The sequence below is a fragment of the Barbus barbus genome (assembly GCF_936440315.1).
Source record: "Barbus barbus genome assembly, chromosome: 6".
Classification (NCBI taxonomy): domain Eukaryota; kingdom Metazoa; phylum Chordata; class Actinopteri; order Cypriniformes; family Cyprinidae; genus Barbus; species Barbus barbus.
The window spans coordinates 31,193,697-31,211,153 of record NC_136734.1 but is presented as its reverse complement, the minus strand read 5'-3'; the positions used below and the strand labels follow the sequence as shown (position 1 = coordinate 31,211,153).

The window sequence follows — 17,457 nt, the reverse complement described above, 5'->3', positions numbered from 1 at the left end:
TGTTATGGCAAATCACCTCAGTCAGAAAAAAACCCTGCAGTGAGTAGCGAAAATAGCCCTGTCCATCACAAAGGCTTGTCTTCCTGCTGTTAAAGGTTATAGCTACATTGAGAAGTGTGGAATTATGGTCAGCAGGAGCTTCTGGGGGAAAAAAGCTAAGGAGTCTCTCTCCTGTTATACACTATTTATAACTCTACACTATATTTAAATTTACAGAGATTAAAAAAGAGAGCCTTTTCCCTGTGGCATCAATCCTTCCGGAAATGTTCAGGTCACACTCAGTTCAAGTCAATACTAAACCTCATCTAAATATCTGGTTTGATACTTCAGCAACCCCAATTGTATTAATCACTCAAAACATCTGCAAGGAATAGTTTTTAATTAAAATCAAATTGAAATATGATTCATCTGCATAAAATTGATGGAAGCAATGAATTTGAATGTTAAGGATGAGATGATGTGTACTGTAAGTCTGTATCTAACGCTCATTGGAGAGCTGGCGAATGCTGTTCCCGCTGTACGGTGGATTGCTTCATGCATCAGTGACCCAGGCCCATGGGCAAACATTCATCTTCATTTATCAGGGGCGAAATTTCCTTCCTCACCCTCCCTCCACTCCACCAGCCCAGTGCTTTCACATCATCTTAGATCCTACTGCATAGCTCTACTCACTGTTCTTCTCATCTGCCGGGGGTACCTCTGTCTGTCAGCTGTCCATCCACTTGTTCATCCATGTAGTCACTGACCCGTTCGACAAGTTGCAGGATGTGACTCCATCTTTCCATCCATCAACATCAGCTGAGAAATATATCATCCCCTGAAACATCTTTCTACTTTCATTCAAACTGTGAAAAATAATGACGGTTGTCAAACAAGTTACCCCAAACAGTCCAGCAGCCCCTCACTGCAGAACAAAGATCCGTGGGGTCGGGTTGGATCCACATCTAGGGGGTGGAGATGGGTAGGTTTAGGTTTCAGGGGGTGGAGACGGGTAGGTTTAGGTACATGTAAGGTGGGAGGAGTTGGATCTAGATCCAACCACGTCCCCTGGATCTTGTGTTCTGCAGTGAGGACCATCTCAAACAGTCCCTCCATTGGTCATTGAGTCCTGCTCCTACTCACATTATTGGTTATTGCCATGGGATGCTATAACCAAACAGAAAAATCAACCAATGAAAGGCTTACTTGCAGCTGATTATCGCACGGTTTTCTGGTATAATTGGTTCTGATTGGTCAATAACACCACCCAGCAGTTTGATATTTCCCAGGGCCCAAATACAGCAACATGGTAAAATCAAATCAAAATATTTCAGTTATTAAAAAAAAAACGATGTAGTTATTATTGTTTTTATTAACATTTTATCTTGTGAAAGAAATTACATTGCACCGTTTGGTCTGATTTTCTGTCTCTAGTAACACATTGCGGACATGCTGTCGTTTCATGACGTGTCGTCACCTTCAGAGGACTTCAGTATTATTATTGCAATATTTACAAATTGAATACATTGTAGCTTTTTTAGTGTATACAGGTAATTCTAAAAAATAACTCCAACTCAAATCAATATTGCATGTCCACGTACTTATTGACTTAGTGAGTAGCTAATCATTATGGCAAAATAAACTATTTCAGTGAAATAGAAGACCCTTACATATTAGGCTTGGAAGGGAGAACATATTTTGACATTTAAAACCTTTTCACACACATCAGCAAGAGCTAATACAGTGATGTTTCCTAGAAGAGGCTATTGAAATGCTTTGGTTGGAGGGAAAACTAGCAGTGCTAACTCTTCTCTGAGCCATCGGAAACATGAAAAACAAGGAAGATGCTCAAGGAAAACAGAATGAGAGCGATAAATAGACAGAAAGGCTGTCAGTCTGATTAACTGAACCATTCCTCCCTTGGTTGCACGAACAAAGACCTCCACAGTAGGAAAGAGATTAAGAATGGAGTTCAGTCCTGAATAAGAGATGGAATGCCTACTGCAGTGAAGAGCAAAAGACTGACATAATGCTTCTTTTATGTGTCAAGTGCCAATTAATCTCACACAGAACAGAAATACTGAATTCCTAAAAGGAACCTAATCTAATCTAATATAGTTGTAATTAATTGTAGTTTGCCAAATCTGGAGCGGTGTAGTCAGGCCATGTTCTGAGAGGCAGGAGGTTATGGAAGCCTGTCCTGTCGGGTTCAGGTTAAACATCTGCTCAGGTTGAATGAAGACACCTTCCTACAGGTCTCATTATCCCACTCTTGATTCACCACAGAACACAAGCTCGTCCGAATGGAAGCATTATTCGCTTATTCTCATATCTCAGCACTTTTTTTGTTTTTCTTACCTCACATTTTTTGTTTTTGTTTGTTTTGCTAATCAGGAGCCTAAATGACCAGGTTTCAGTTTTTGTTAATTATATTTAAATACTGTCAAGAAAGTATTTGGAATGAAAATAGGGTGAGCAATTTTTTTCCCTTAAAGAAGTGGTTTAGATGCAAAAACAAATATATTTCTAAAATCTATGATATGAAACATTCATAAAGTTATGGAGCATGTCCTCAACTTGAGAATACAAATGTTATACCATACATGAATTAAATTTTTATCAGTGTATATGCTCCTCAAGGCATATTTTGCACCTAAATGCAATATACGAATGAATGTAGGCCTATGCATGGTGGCATCAGCAATAGCCCTCAAGCTCAAGTTATGACCAGCATGACAACTTGTCAACTAGCAGTTCGGAGGCCAAAAACTGCCCTGTTAAGCATTCTTATACAACCCATCGATTGATTTCAATAAATCTCTGCTGCACTGCTAAAAATATCAGAGAATCTCTGTGCAAATCTCAGCAGTGACTTCTAAAGTCCTCTATATTTGTCTGTTAGCACACTTCAGTCCATTACCAGACCAAAGTGAGCACACGTTTGTTCTGTACAGCTACTCAGGTTTTATTTATTTTTTTAAACTTTGGATATCATTATCCAACCAAATGTGTTTATGCAAATAGCATTGCGGCAGTGGAATGAAATACTAGCTACTTGCTGAGTACTGCAGAGTATTCTGCATACTTTTATAAAAACACACATTATGCAACAATACACAAGTATTTTGCATTTCTCATCAAATTTTGTCAAGCATTTGTCAGTAGGATACATTGAGTCACAAAAAAGTGAGGTTAACACTAAGATCCAGTTTATCCATCAAACTGAAAATGGAAAATCAAGTCAGCCGCATTGCATTATGGGATATAGCATTCCAAAATTTAAGCTGTTGTATAATGCACATTTTGCCAAATCTAGCAAGTACTCTCTGCATACAGAAAACATACAAAAAATATAGTAATAATACACAATTATGAACATAGCAACAAAACTCTGGTACTCTGATGCATTTTATATACTTCTACAGTATTTTAGGTTACTGAAATAGTAGGTTACTGCTTTCAAATAAAACTGCTAATATACGATAATTACGCTGAAAAATATTTGGCAAAGACTGTCTTCAAAGACTGCCAAAGGCACCTCTAACACACATTCACTCCAGCTCTCTAATCACAGTTGTAAATTGCAAGCATTTGTTCCAATCATCAAGCATGGAAATTCTCCCATTGACTTGTCCTTACAGCAACAGAGAGCAAAAGAGGAGATCAAGCGCTGAGCTTTACTGTGTGCATGTATGATGAATGCAAGATGAGTGCTGTGGATCTCTAGCTCCCAAACACACATGCTGCACTCATCTACCAACACATCAGACACCCCACTGAGCATAAGTGTACATGTTTGTGCGAGTCAGACACATTATGATGATGTACACTCTCGGAAGAAAGGTACGACTCAGGTACAAAGCTGTCAACTGGGGCAGTACCCTAAGTGCAAAAGCTAAAAGGTACATCTTGGTACCTTATTCACCCCAAAATGGCATTAGTACTTTTAAAGTACATATTACTACCTGAAGTGTACATAATAGAACAAACCTTTTGAGACCTTTCGCTTCACTGACATTTTTTTTTCTGAGAGCGTTTATTGATATATTTGTGATGAGACAAATGAGCTCGTTTAAGTAACTTTTTTCATTTGCTTCCCTTTCAGATTTATTTGCATCTCGAAGGCTTTGTTATCTCACTTTTGAGTCATCAATAAAACATACTCAAGTGGGTGGCATGTAAACTAAAGCCAATATGCTGTACTCAAACCAAGCTCTCACCTTCAACAAAAAAGTTTGCATCTGAACACAATTGCATTTAAGCCAATCCAGCATATAAATACACAGGATTTAGTAAGTGGTCATATGGTGTGTGGGTACAAAGATTCATATCTACGTTTGAGAAGGTCATCTTAATAATGATTAACAAATCCACAGCTATAGATCATACTTCACAGTGGAAATGCATGCATAAATAACACTGAAAAACACAGTTATACAATGAATTTATATATAAAAAAAACATATGGTGTGCACATACACAAAAGTACACATGCACAGACAATGAATGAAACCACTACAATGACTAAAAGAAGAACAAAAGCATTCATAATAAAAGAACAAACACAAAAATCACTTTGAGGAGGTATGATTTAATGACTAAAAACAATATCTGAATATGCAAACACAACATTGAAATTTAATTTCCATTACATTGACATACAAAGACAAGTAGAAATTTTTTTTTCATGCAAATCATGGCTCTACAAGCTTTTATAGATGCTACTTGATAGAGTTAAAAAGCATGAAAGCACGCTGAGATTAAAGTAGGTAACCCTGGTAACCCTTAAATTGATTGTTAAAACTCTTTACTGGGGTATTTCAGGATGTTCTGGAAGTATTGGCCAACAGGGGAAGGATAAATGTGAACTGAGAGCTTTTAGATGAGCTAACTGGAAAGTGCGCACTAATTGAAAAGTCACACAGATTATGGTGTCGCCAATCTGGTGAATAATTTAACAGAAGAGTAGTGGATTCAAAAAGATGACAAGTTTTTGATGATAATATCAGTAGTATGTAAGAATAGTTTTACATTCTGTGCATCAGGGAGATGAAGAGAGAGTGTATGTGTGTTAGAAGCTGATGTGATGAGATGGTGTCAGGGCCTGAGGAAATGTACTTCATGTGGGCTGTAGAGGTAGTGACATTTATCAGCCCCAAGCTGAAGGGGCCACTTTACACGCATCTCTGACTATCCAATAGAATAACGGCATACTGACATGGAAAAGAATGTCCGGCAGAAAATTCTCCTGGCTTTATCACGGGTTCAACCTCGTACAAAGAACTCTAAGTACAGCAAAAAGGCTCTAGAGGAATGTCTTTAAATCTGTCAGATCAGGGGGTTTAATCATTACGACTGCACACACTCACCAGTTCTTTCTTCTTCATGCACTCCATCAGAACGATGAAGAGATGTTGGGCCTGCGTCCGGCTGTATGTAAACGTCTTCTGAATGGTGACTAGTAACTGGTCTCTCAAAGATTCGTTTATGATTCTAACATGTAGTCAGAGAGAAAGAAGAGACTGGGATAATCACAGCAAATCATTTATGCAATGAAAATATTCCAACAGAGCACAACAGCAGGTATCCGGAAGGAAAAATCCCATTAAAACATTTAATTTTATAATTATCAATATATTCATACAAATGAATTGGAGAAGTTAAATAAACTGATGTGGTAATTATTTTGTGAAATAAGTAACACAATTAAAACACAATAAAAAAAAAAACGTTCAACATTAATTTCAGAAACCTTGTGTGTGTGTGTGTATATATATATATATATATATATACATACAGTGCCCTCCAAAGGTATTTGAACAGTAAAGACAAAATTGCTCTGTTGGCTGTGGAGTCAAGACATTTACAAATATGATTAAAAGATGAATATGAGACAAAACTACAGAACGTCACATTTTATTATTGGGTGATTCAACACATAAATGTTTTCCAGCTAAGAAGTTCAGCACTTTTAGAGTTTCATCCCTCTATCTGATGTGAGCATAAGTATTGGAACAGTTGCCTCACAGGTCTTTCTAAGTGATCAGCTGTGTCCTGTTGCATTAATTCTTCAGATATTAAAAGCAGGGAATGTGTCGTATCAGTTATATCCATTACTTCTGTATTCTGAATCTTGCATTCGATTATGGCTCACACAAACCAGGATGAAGATGAGGGAGCTGACTTTGAGAGAAAAGCAAGCAATTTGGATGCTAAAAGAAAAGAGGAAGTCAATTAGAGCTATAGCAAAAACAAAGAGCATGGAGAAATCAGGAGTTTGGAAACCACCAGCGACACCAGCAACCAACAACTACCTGATTGGCTGAGAAAACAACAGTAGTTAATGACAGACAAATCATGAAAATGAACCCTAAAAGACGTGTCTGTAAAATCAACAACAACTTCCAGAAAGCTGGGGTGATGCTCAGACAATCTAATGTCCTCAGGAGACTTTGACACAGAATTACAGATGCTACACAGCAAGATGCCAACCTCTGACCAGCACCAAAAATAGAAAGGCAAGATAAGAGTTTGAAAAAAAGGTGAGCCAGAAGAGTTTTGTAACTGTTTATGGACCGATGAGACAAAGATGAACCTTTATCTAAGTGATGGGAAAGCAACAATGTGGAGAAAAAAGGGAACTGCAAATGATCCCAAGCATACAGCCTCATCTGTAAATCATAGTGGAGGTGGTGTCATGGCATGGGCATGCATACTGCCTCTGGAACAGGCCCTCTCATCTTTACGGATGACTTAATGTTTGATGACAGTAGCAGAATGAATTTGGAAGGGTACAAAATCATCTTGCCTACCAATATTCAAGAAAGTGCAACCAGATTCATTGGGAAGTGCTTCATATTGCATCAGGAGAATGACCCAAAACACCCTGCCAGTTCAGTCAAGGAATTTATAAGGGCAAAGAAATGGAAAGTCTTAGATTGCCCAAATCAATCTCCAGATTTAAATCCGATTGAACATGATTTAAATTTTAATCTTTTATATCTGCCTTATGTTCAACTGTCCCAATACTTATGCTCACATCAATGAGTGGGATGAACTCTAAAAGTGCTGTTCTTTTTATTTGGTAAAACATGCATGTGTTGAAACGGCTAATAATAAAATGTGACATTCTGTAGTTTTATCTCATATTCATCTTTTAATCATATTTGCAAATGTCTTTACTCCACAGGCAACAGAGCAATTTTGTCTTTACTGTTCCAGTACTTATTGAGGGAAGTATATATATATATATATATATATATATATATATATATATATATATATACTTCCCTCAATAAGTATTGGGTTTTGTATATGTATGTATGTATGTGTGTGACCCTGGACCACAAAACCAGTCATAAGTGTCCATTTTCTGAAATTGAGATTTATACGACATCTGAAAGCTGGATAAATAAGCTTTCCATTGATGTATGGTTTGTTAGGATAGGACAATATTTGACTGAGATACAACTATTTGACAATCTGGAATCTGAGGGTGCAAAAAAATCGAAATATGGAGAAATCGCCTTTAAAGTTATCCAAATGAAGTTCTTAGCAAAGCATATTACTAATCAAAAATTAAGTTTTGATATATTTACAGTGGGAAATTTTAAAAATATTTTCTTGGAACATGATCTTTACTTAATGTCCTAATGAATTTTGGCATAAAAGAAAAATCTGTCATTTTGACCCATACAATGTATTTTTGGCTATTGCTACAAATATACCCCAGCGACTTAAGACTGGTTTTGTGGTCACATACACACTGCCGCTCAAAAGTTTGGGATCAGTGGGAATCAGTTTTTTATGTTTTTTAAAGAAGTTGTATTTTCAGCATCATTACTCCAGTCTTCAGTGTCACATGATCCTTCAGAAATCATTCTAATATGCTGATTTATAATCAATGTTGGAAACCGTTGAATACCTGTGATATTTTTTTAGGATTCTCTGATTAATAAAAACTTCATCTTGGAGCTGGATGGTTTGGTTCATGTCTTAGAAGTGCTTATGGAGAAAATAAATGGGGAGAAAACTGCTGAAAAAGTGGGTGTTTACTGTTGCGCTCTATTCTGTGCTACAGTTCAATCTTCATCTATATGCAAATGAAAATTCATATCTTATTGTACTGTTACAGTGGAGAGAGATAAAGCTCACATACCCGCCCTCCTCTGAGTACTTATGCCCAAAGGCCAGGATGTCAGAGGCACGACCGCTGCCATCACACACCACCACGGGCACAGGAGGAGTGTCTCTCAGGTACTCAAGCACGATAGAGATCACATTAGGACCCCCCTCCACTATCAGAGCCACCACTGGAACACCCTGTCCGATCCCTGCGGAGAAAACAGAAACGTGAGCGAGAAAGGGTGTATGTGTGCAGCCGCGGGGCTGCTTGTTACAAGGAAAAGCAATCAAAAAGATTAAAGGTGAAGTGTGAGCTTTTCTTCTCCTCTCCCAGTTTAATGTGCAGAGACAACTAAAGGTAAACAATTCATATAAAGTGTAAACACTGTGCTTATGTGGAGCTTTGTTTGTTTGAGCAGTCTGAAATTTCTATCTAATTTGACCAGTGGTGCACATTTTGCTTAGCACTTCCTATAATAAGCTATTTACAAGGAATTTATTTGTTTGAAGACAAGCAGAGTGGAAAGAGAAAAAGGGGAGCTGGGAGTGTTTGGGAAAACAATCATTATTACACACTTCACATTTAAAGGGTTAGTTCACCCAAAAAATGTCCTCATTCTGTGCATTTATTCACCATTATGTTGTTCCAAACCTGTAAGACTTTCTTTTTTTCTGTGGAGCACAAAATATTAGTTAGTTAGATTAGCTATTGTGAAGAATATTTAAACTGTTTTTATTCTTGTAATGCAAGCTAGTGGGGTCTTTAATTTTTTTTTGGGGGGGGGGGGGGGGGGGGGATGGGGGGGTTATGAATGTACGTATATGTAGGTAAAGTAGTCATTTTTGCAAGAACTAAAGGTAAAGGAAAAGGAAAAGCATATAAAATACAAGTTAGAGTCATTTTGGCATTCAGAGGAACAGATTATACTGAATGGTTGTTGTGACTGACCCTTTAGACATCCTTATCATAACCCAATTGTGTCTGTCAACATAACACCCGACATCCACTTAACCGCAATGAAGAGAAGATATTCCTCATGAGACACTCCACAGAGAGAGAAAGTGCTTCTATTTTCTAACGCAACATAGAAGAGCATTGTGAAGCATCAGTTCATCACCAGTCTGTCTAATTAATACGTTACTTTCAACACAATGACACATTCTTGTGCCTTCTATTTTAGATTCAAAATACATTTGCTGCCCATTAAATTACATCACATTTCAATTTTAAACTTAAATCAAACACTTATTGTAAGAAATGTTATGTTATGAAAAGTTATGAAGTTATGAGTTTTGAAAAAATCATTATAAGAATATTTATGCCATAGCATTTACACTCTGCTTACATATGAAAGAAACACTCTCTGCTGTATATGATAAGAACAGTGTTTTAGACTGTTTCAAATGGGTAACTACTCTTCTTTTTGAAGCATTCGGTAAAAAAAAAAAAATCACTCACGAGAGTTTTCAATTTTTTCCATTCTGATTCACAAGCTCTCAATTTGATTCCAATTCATTTGGGTATATTTCAATTATAATGTCCATTTTGCTTACAAATGAAAGAAACTCCCTCACTCTGAGTGGTAACTAATTTTTCAGAACTACTCAATCAAGGAACGCTAGACTTGCTTTATTCTTTTGATCCGCTATAAAAACTGGTCGATAAGAGTCGTTTATTTGTTAATTATAGTCTACTACACTGGTCGTTTTTGCATGCAGCCTGAAACAGTTCTTACCATTATTTCACAGTACACAGTGTTTTTAGTGCACATTGAAACGCAAATTGTATTCTGCTGTCTAAGTACACACTGAACAATCAGATTGTTTCTGCATTCATTAATCAACTGCAATTTTCAGCTCTTGGTTTATTTAACAGGTGTGCATGCAGTAGGAGAGGACCTGTGGGAGAGCAGCTGAACAGGACAAAGACAGATCAGTCCTACTTCTGCACTCTGACTCTTTCCTACAACTTGATGAGTACAAGTTATGGTGTTGTGACTATAATTCAAAAAGCATGTTGCACCCAGATACTCCTACCTTTGCTTAAATTATGCAAAGTGAGATAAAGAAAGAAGGAAGGAGGGAAAATGAAAGAAAGAGAGAGGTACACCAGATCCACATGTGCTGTCATCATTGTGCCTAAAATGGGTACGGTTACATAAAGTGTCTATTTTTAGCAGCACACTGACTTCAAAAGAAACTGCTGCTCAGCTGGTATAAAAATCAGAAACAGTGCGATTTACTTCTTCACTCCAAACCTCTTCCTCCCACTGTTATATCTCCACATCTCTTGTTTTCTCTCTTTATCATTTTCTGTTTTATTGAGGTAATATTTATTGATCAGCAAGCCCTTCTGCCTTGATATTTATGGGCTTCCAGGAATGCTCGGTTGATTCCTCTCTCTCACACACACACACTTTGCTTCCACTCTGTCTATGCTAGCTCTTATGTTACAACAGGACAAGACATATATTATTCATCTGCCATCTATTTATGTTCTCAAAAATGTAAAAGTCATGGACAAGGTCTTTCTCTTTTTAAAAATGTTTTATGATATTTAATATCCTTCATGACATTTCTTAGTTCTACTATTCACTACATGGCATTTTAAACCATGAATTTATGTATTTGCACAGTGCTTATGGCATTTTGATTATAGCAACCTAGTATTAATATATTCTGTGATATTCCTGCTGTAAACACCAGCTCAGACCAGAATGGATTGCGATGGTGGTTCAGGCTGGTTTATGTTGGTTTGGTGGTGGTCTAACTAGTGGACTAACACAGTCATGTTGTTTACCAGAACAACGCTGGCCATCTTTATTGGGATGTACCCGAAGCCAAATATCTATCATTTAAAAATCAAAGTGAACACCTGCACAGTAAACAGCCACGTTGTCATATTGTTGTCAATATATTAAAATGCACATTTTCTTTAGTTTTTTTATTTTATTGTTGTTCATATCATAATTTTATGAATTATACAAGGGATATTTTCTATATGGAAAATATAAATCAGTGTTATTAATATAAACTAAATCTATGAACAAATTTGGTTTTGTTAGACACAAAGCTGAAATAAAATATAAATACTAGATGAACATCCTAAACTTAAGATATGTGAATGGAAGACATCAAAATATGAATCATAAATTATTAAATATATATATAATTATAAAACAAATAAAATATTATAACAGTAAAATACTAAAATAACACTGATATAAATGAAACTGAGATACATTTATAAAAATATATGTTCCATTCTAATCTAATCTAAATTAATCTATCAAGGTTCAAGCCCCACCAACATCTGAATACAAATACAGAAATGGACAATTTAGTCAGTGCAATACACACAGATATACACATACAGTCTTCATTCCACAGCCCTAAGCTTTATAATGATACTGGTTGTACAAGAAAATCTTAAGCCAGTTAAAAAGCCTGGTGGGAAAACCAATATCCTAAACCTAACATATGCTTTTCAGCAGGGATACACTGTAACCACATGAACTGTAGCAGATACTTAAAGAAGTTCATTGGGGGAAAAGTAATATGGGCCAAGGATTTCCAATTTGGGTGTGAAGACCAATAAAACAAGCTGTCACAAGTCTCAGAGAGAAAGAAAAAGACCAGTCAGAAGACAAAAATTAAAAGATTAAAAAGCAGATGAGTGTTTGCTTGTGCTATTTAATTATAATCTTGTTCAAACCTAACCTTTCTTTCCAACAAGCCTCAGCAAGTTCCAAAGAGCCTTAGAAGAATCTAGGTGGGCAGAGGTGACAGTGTTTGTTCTAACGGCCGATATCTTCATCTGCCAACTGCATCAGTGGCCAGAGAAAGTAAACAACTCAAAGGAAAGTACTTTTTTGAATCTCAGTACAGTCATTTGCCATTTAATCAGAGAATGTCAGACGTGTACCCAGCAGCAAGTCAAACGACTTCTTAAAGCTTCTATTAACCTTATCATAAACCTCATTTCCTTTAGCAGATCATCTATTAAAAAGGAAGAAATAATAAAGTTTGTTATCTCTCATTAAGATCAGATCCATTCAGAAGCATGATAATGATTATGCTGGAAATAACTGGAGGGTTTTAGTAGTTAAACAAACAAAACAACACAAAAGACTGTAAACAAGATTTTAAAAGTTAGACGTTCAGTTTGAGAAACTGTGGCTTTCTGTGCCAATCCCCCTGCCAAGCACTTGATGGTTCCCCTGCTATGTTTCAAACACCCACAGTGATGAGTCCTGCACCTCCAGCCAACTCCATAACCTCTTCACATTTACCAATTGACCTACGGCACCACCACGAGAGGATGGCAGGCCTGGCATTAATAGAACACGAGCCCCTGTGCTCCGGGAGAGGAGGATGAGAAGGTGAGGGGTGTTACGGAGACAGGGACGGGTTGATTTGTATGCCCCCTGCCAAGCATGTAGATGGAAGATGAATCTAAATTTTTAGACCCGTGGAAAAATGGGCAGTTTATTCTGTCACTCTCAATCAATTTCATTTACACCTTGTGTGAACAATCCTATCCCTTGCCTGGCAGTGACAAATGCGGTTCATTTATTTATTCAAGAGATTAAACACAACAGCTAGGCACAAGATCCATGTCCAAAACTGGTGTGATGTGTGATTGTGAATATAACTGCCAAACAAACAATGATCAAGAACTCAAAGTGAGGAAAAAAACATTTACTATTCATTGTGTGGGCTAAACTTTGATTTGGTCCAGAGTTTTATATCTTTCCACAACTCCAATAACTGAGAATACTCGCATTACAAGCCTGTTAGACTGTATATCATCACAGTCCTTACAGCACAGAAAATGTCAGGCAGAGTATAATGCTAAAGAAATTCAGGCATTCAAAAATGGCAATGCTATCATTATTTATTCACCCTCATGTCAATCACGTTGAATAATGACTTAAATATCAATGTGTTACACAAATATATATGGCTTTAGAAAGCTTTATGTTCACAAAGGCTGCACATACTGGATCAAAAATATTATTGTGAAATATTATTACAATTTAATATAACTGTAATTTTATTTAATTAATTTATTCCTGTGATAGCAAAGCTGAATTTTTCATTTCTTCAGTGTCACACGATCCTTCAGAAATCCTTCTAATATGATTTGCTGCTCAAGAAACATAATAATAATAATAATTATTATTATTATCAATACTGAAAACTGTTGTGCTGCTAAATATTTTTGTGGAAATCGTGATACATTTTACTAGATTTTTTTTATTAATATGTAAGTTCAAAAATAATATAGAAAAACTTTTTAAAAATGCATGTTTGGACTGGCATGCGGGTGAGTACTGACTGTTCCTTTTATTTGCTGATTAATATTTAAAGGAATACTCTAGATTTATAAAAGTTTGTGGCATTGACAGACAATATTTTTAATTTAGTTGGTAAAACATACCAAGAAACATCAGAGCCACTGTACATCAGAGGGTTTAAAACAGAAATGTGAAAGCTTGTATTTTTGTAAAAGCAATAACATTATTCAGTTTAAAAACTTGATTTTATCGCTGTTGTTGTTTAAATAGTCATTCTGTAGTGAGATTATGTTTTTATGAGGTGAACCTCTGTTTATACAGTATTGATATAATTCTTGTGAGAGAAGTTTGCTCCATGTAAACAGATTCTCTGAAAAGGTTAGTAATTGAATCTATTACACTCATACTAAAAGTTTCAGAATCAGAATCAGAATCAGAATGAGCTTTATTGGCCAAGTATGTTTACACATACAAGGAATTTGTTGTAGTGACAGAAGCTCCACAGTGCAACAGAAGGACAGTAACAGGACAGGACACAGGTAATGAAACAAAATAACAGGAAATAGCCAATGACCAATGTACAAAGCAGCAAAAAAAATAAAAAATACACAATATATAATATAGGCGACTATGTATGTACAGGTCAAGTATGTGCAAATTAGAAATGAGAAAATAAAATAAGTGAGTGTGGTGAATGGATAATGTATTAGTTGTGTGTTTTACGTTTATTTATTGAGTGTTCATGAGATGTATTGACTGAGGGAAGAAACTGTTCCTGTGTCTGGTTGTTCTGGTGCTCAGAGCTCTGTAGCGTCGACCAGATGGTAAAAGTTCAAAGAGGGAGTGTGCTGGATGTGAGTGGTCCAGAGTGATTTTACCAGCCTTTTTGCTCACTCTGGATAAGTACAGTTCTTGGAGAGTGGGGAGGGTTGTACCAATGATTCGCTCAGCAGTCCGGACTACCCTCCGTAGTCTTCTGAGGTCAGATTTGGTAGCTGAGCTGAACCAGACAGTTATTGAGGTGCAGAGGATGGATTCAATGATGGCAGAGTAGAACTGTTTCAGTAAATCCTGTGGCAGGTTGAACTTCCTCAGCTGGCGAAGAAAGTACAACCTCTGCTGGGCCTTCCTGACAATGGAGTCAATGTGAATATCCCACTTCAGGTCCTGAGAGATGGTGGTGCCCAGGAATCTGAATGACTCCACTGCAGTCACGGTGCTGTTCATGATGGTGAGAGGGGGGAGAGCAGGGGGGTTTCTCCTGAAGTCCACGATCATCTCCACCGTTTTGAGCGTGTTAAGCTCCAGGTTGTTGAGACTGCACCAGACAGCCAGCTCCTTAACCTCCTGTCTGTAAGCAGACTCGTCACCGTCCTGGATGAGGCCGATCAGTGTGGTGTCGTCTGCGAACTTCAGGAGCTTGACAGAGGGGTCTTTAGATGTGCAGTCGTTGGTGTAGAGGGAGAAGAGCAGTGGGGAGAGTACGCAGCCCTGAGGAGCTCCAGTGCTGATGGTTCGAGTGCTGGATGTGAATTTGCCAAGCTTTACTAACTGCTGTCTGTCTGTCAGGAAGCTGTTGATCCACTGGCAGACGGAGGTGGGGACGGAGAGCTGAGTTAGTTTATTTTGAAGGGTTTCCGGGATAATGGTGTTAAAAGCAGAGCTGAAGTCCACAAACAGGATCCTCACATAAGTCCCTGGTCTGTCCAGATGCTGCAGGATGAAGTGCAGTCCCATGTTGACTGCATCATCCACAGACCTGTTTGCTCTGTAGGCAAACTGCAGGGGGTCCAGTAAGGGTCCAGTGATGTCCTTCAGATGAGCCAGAACCAGTCTTTCGAATGATTTCATGGCTACAGACGTTAGTGCCACAGGTCTGTAGTCATTAAGTCCAGTAATTTTGTGTTTCTTTGGGACGGGGATGATGGTGGAGCGTTTGAAGCATGAGGGGACTTCACACAGCTCCAGTGATCTATTGAAGATCTGTGTGAAGATGGGGGCCAGCTGCTCAGCACAGATTTTTAGGCAGACTGGTGACACACCATCTGGACCAGGTGCTTTCCTTCTTTTGTTCTTCCTGAAGACCTGGCACACATCGTCTTCGCTGATTTGAATTGTATGTGTGGGGGAGAGAGGGGTTGCTGGAGGTGTGAATGGTTGTGTGGAGGGGTGTTCTGGGCGGGTGTGGGGTGATCGTTCAAAACGACAAAAGAACTCGTTTAAGTCGCCTGCCAGGTGTTGATTCTAAGAGTTCATGTTTAAGAGTTACTGTATAGTTTCAAACTAGTTATATATTTTGTGTATACTTGCCCCACAGACTTCCAATATAAGCGCAACGGCTATTGTATATGTGTCTTCCTCTTTTTACAAATTGGTTGAAAATATCTTGTGCAAATTACCAAATTTGTATCAACAGCTTCCTGGAATTTTTCTTTAAGAGTATAAAACCCCTCCAATCAAATAAACCTTTAAAAGGGTGGAAAAAACGCCTTTGGCACCCTTCCTGTCTGGTCAATACAGCAGCTACTGCTCCATTATGCTAATGTGAAGGGACCCGCAGAGACCAGCAACATGGAACAAAATCCAGAAATAAACCACCAAAGTAAAAAGACCAGCTCATCATCTCATCACTTGGAGACCCAGTTAGTGTAAGGGAAAGCTAAAACAGGTTTCTAGGCTAGAAACACCATCGGCCGCACAGTTTGATGTGACTTTTAATCATGGTGTGAATACGACTAAAGCATTAAATAAATGTGAAAATAATACAAAAGTAATAAAAAAAACTGAGAATATTAATTCATGAAATGATGGCTATGCAAATAAAAAATTCATCAAACAGAGAGTGTAGTATGATGATGCATCAATCAATACAAGGCAAATAATTAGAAACATTTGCAAATTTAGTTCTTCTATAAAACTGAAAAACAAGATGACCCCCAAGAAGCCTTATCACAGCTGTCACCTGATTTTTTGCCACAAATATAAAATGCATCTTATATTATATATATATATATATTAGAAAAAATTAAAGGTGTCAAATTTAAAATATTAACTCAAACACTTTAATTTATGTACTTTGACATTTCAGTTGAATCATTTTAGTTGACAGACAAATATTAAATAAAATCCCAGTCAAAGAGATGCATCTGAATTGCATCTGACATTTTATGTATATACTATGAATTATATATTACATATACATTTTTAAATCAAGAGATGATACAATAGCCTGCAGGTTACGATGAATAATGAAGATGCTTGAAAAATATCTAATTCACAGAATTATTAAATAATTCTTAAGGGGGTTTCTTAAAGCAAATATCTTTAACTTTTAAAATGAAAACCATCAAGATGCAGCCTGCAAGTTGGGGAATGGTGTTGTACGATGTGTGTATTGTTACTGTATTTGCAAGTCCTTAAGTGAATCAGTTGCTAATTTAGTTGCTATACCAATAAACAACGCCATCAGTGGCCGCAAATCATTATTACCGAATTCATCTCTGTTCAGCAGTCTGCAATTTCTCAACATCCATCCTAAATCACAACGGACGCTTTACTCTATTCCCCATGTGAATTTGGGATTAACCGATGCTTCCAATCAAACTGCACCTAATTGTGCACAACTGAATTGATTCTCACATCCCATTTTATCCTGCAAGGAAATCTTCATTGCATCCTGTGCACGCTAGTCCCTCATCTGCGAAACGCTCAAAAAAACCCTCTCCTCATTAGCCCAACAACAGCAAGCACAGCTCCGTAATTCATTTTAATCCAGTACGCAGCAGTGCTTGTCAGACTGTGAATATGTAAGCCAGCCCGCAGCCTGCCGCAATTCTTCCAAAACAAAGAGATTTGATTCCATGTTTGAGGGTCTCTGTAGCTCTGTGAGCCTCATGGTGATGGCTCAGAGTGTTATTGATGTTCTTCTAGTGTTAGAAAGGACAGGTAATAAAATAAAGAAATGAGCTCTGCCCAAAGCCAGAGCAAACACCACCATCACACAGCTGATGCAACAGAGAGAGAGAGAGAGAGAGAGAGAGAGCGAGCTGCAGGC

At 37.5% G+C, this 17,457-nt stretch overlaps 1 protein-coding gene across 4 annotated transcripts in view; it reads right to left on the bottom strand.

Annotated features, from left to right (window-relative positions):
- The window catches only part of LOC306871647 (transient receptor potential cation channel subfamily M member 3-like), a gene marked incomplete at its 5' end in the record, with an annotated part of 440,831 nt that overhangs the window by 27,695 nt on the left and 395,679 nt on the right, over nucleotides 1–17,457 (bottom strand). For all 4 annotated transcript variants that reach the window (XM_079419714.1, XM_079419715.1, XM_079419717.1 and 1 more), the window contains 2 exons: nucleotides 5,349–5,472; nucleotides 8,138–8,312. In XM_079419714.1, the coding sequence (XP_079275840.1) occupies nucleotides 5,349–5,472; nucleotides 8,138–8,312 (299 nt within the window). The remainder of the gene's footprint in view (nucleotides 1–5,348; nucleotides 5,473–8,137; nucleotides 8,313–17,457) is intronic.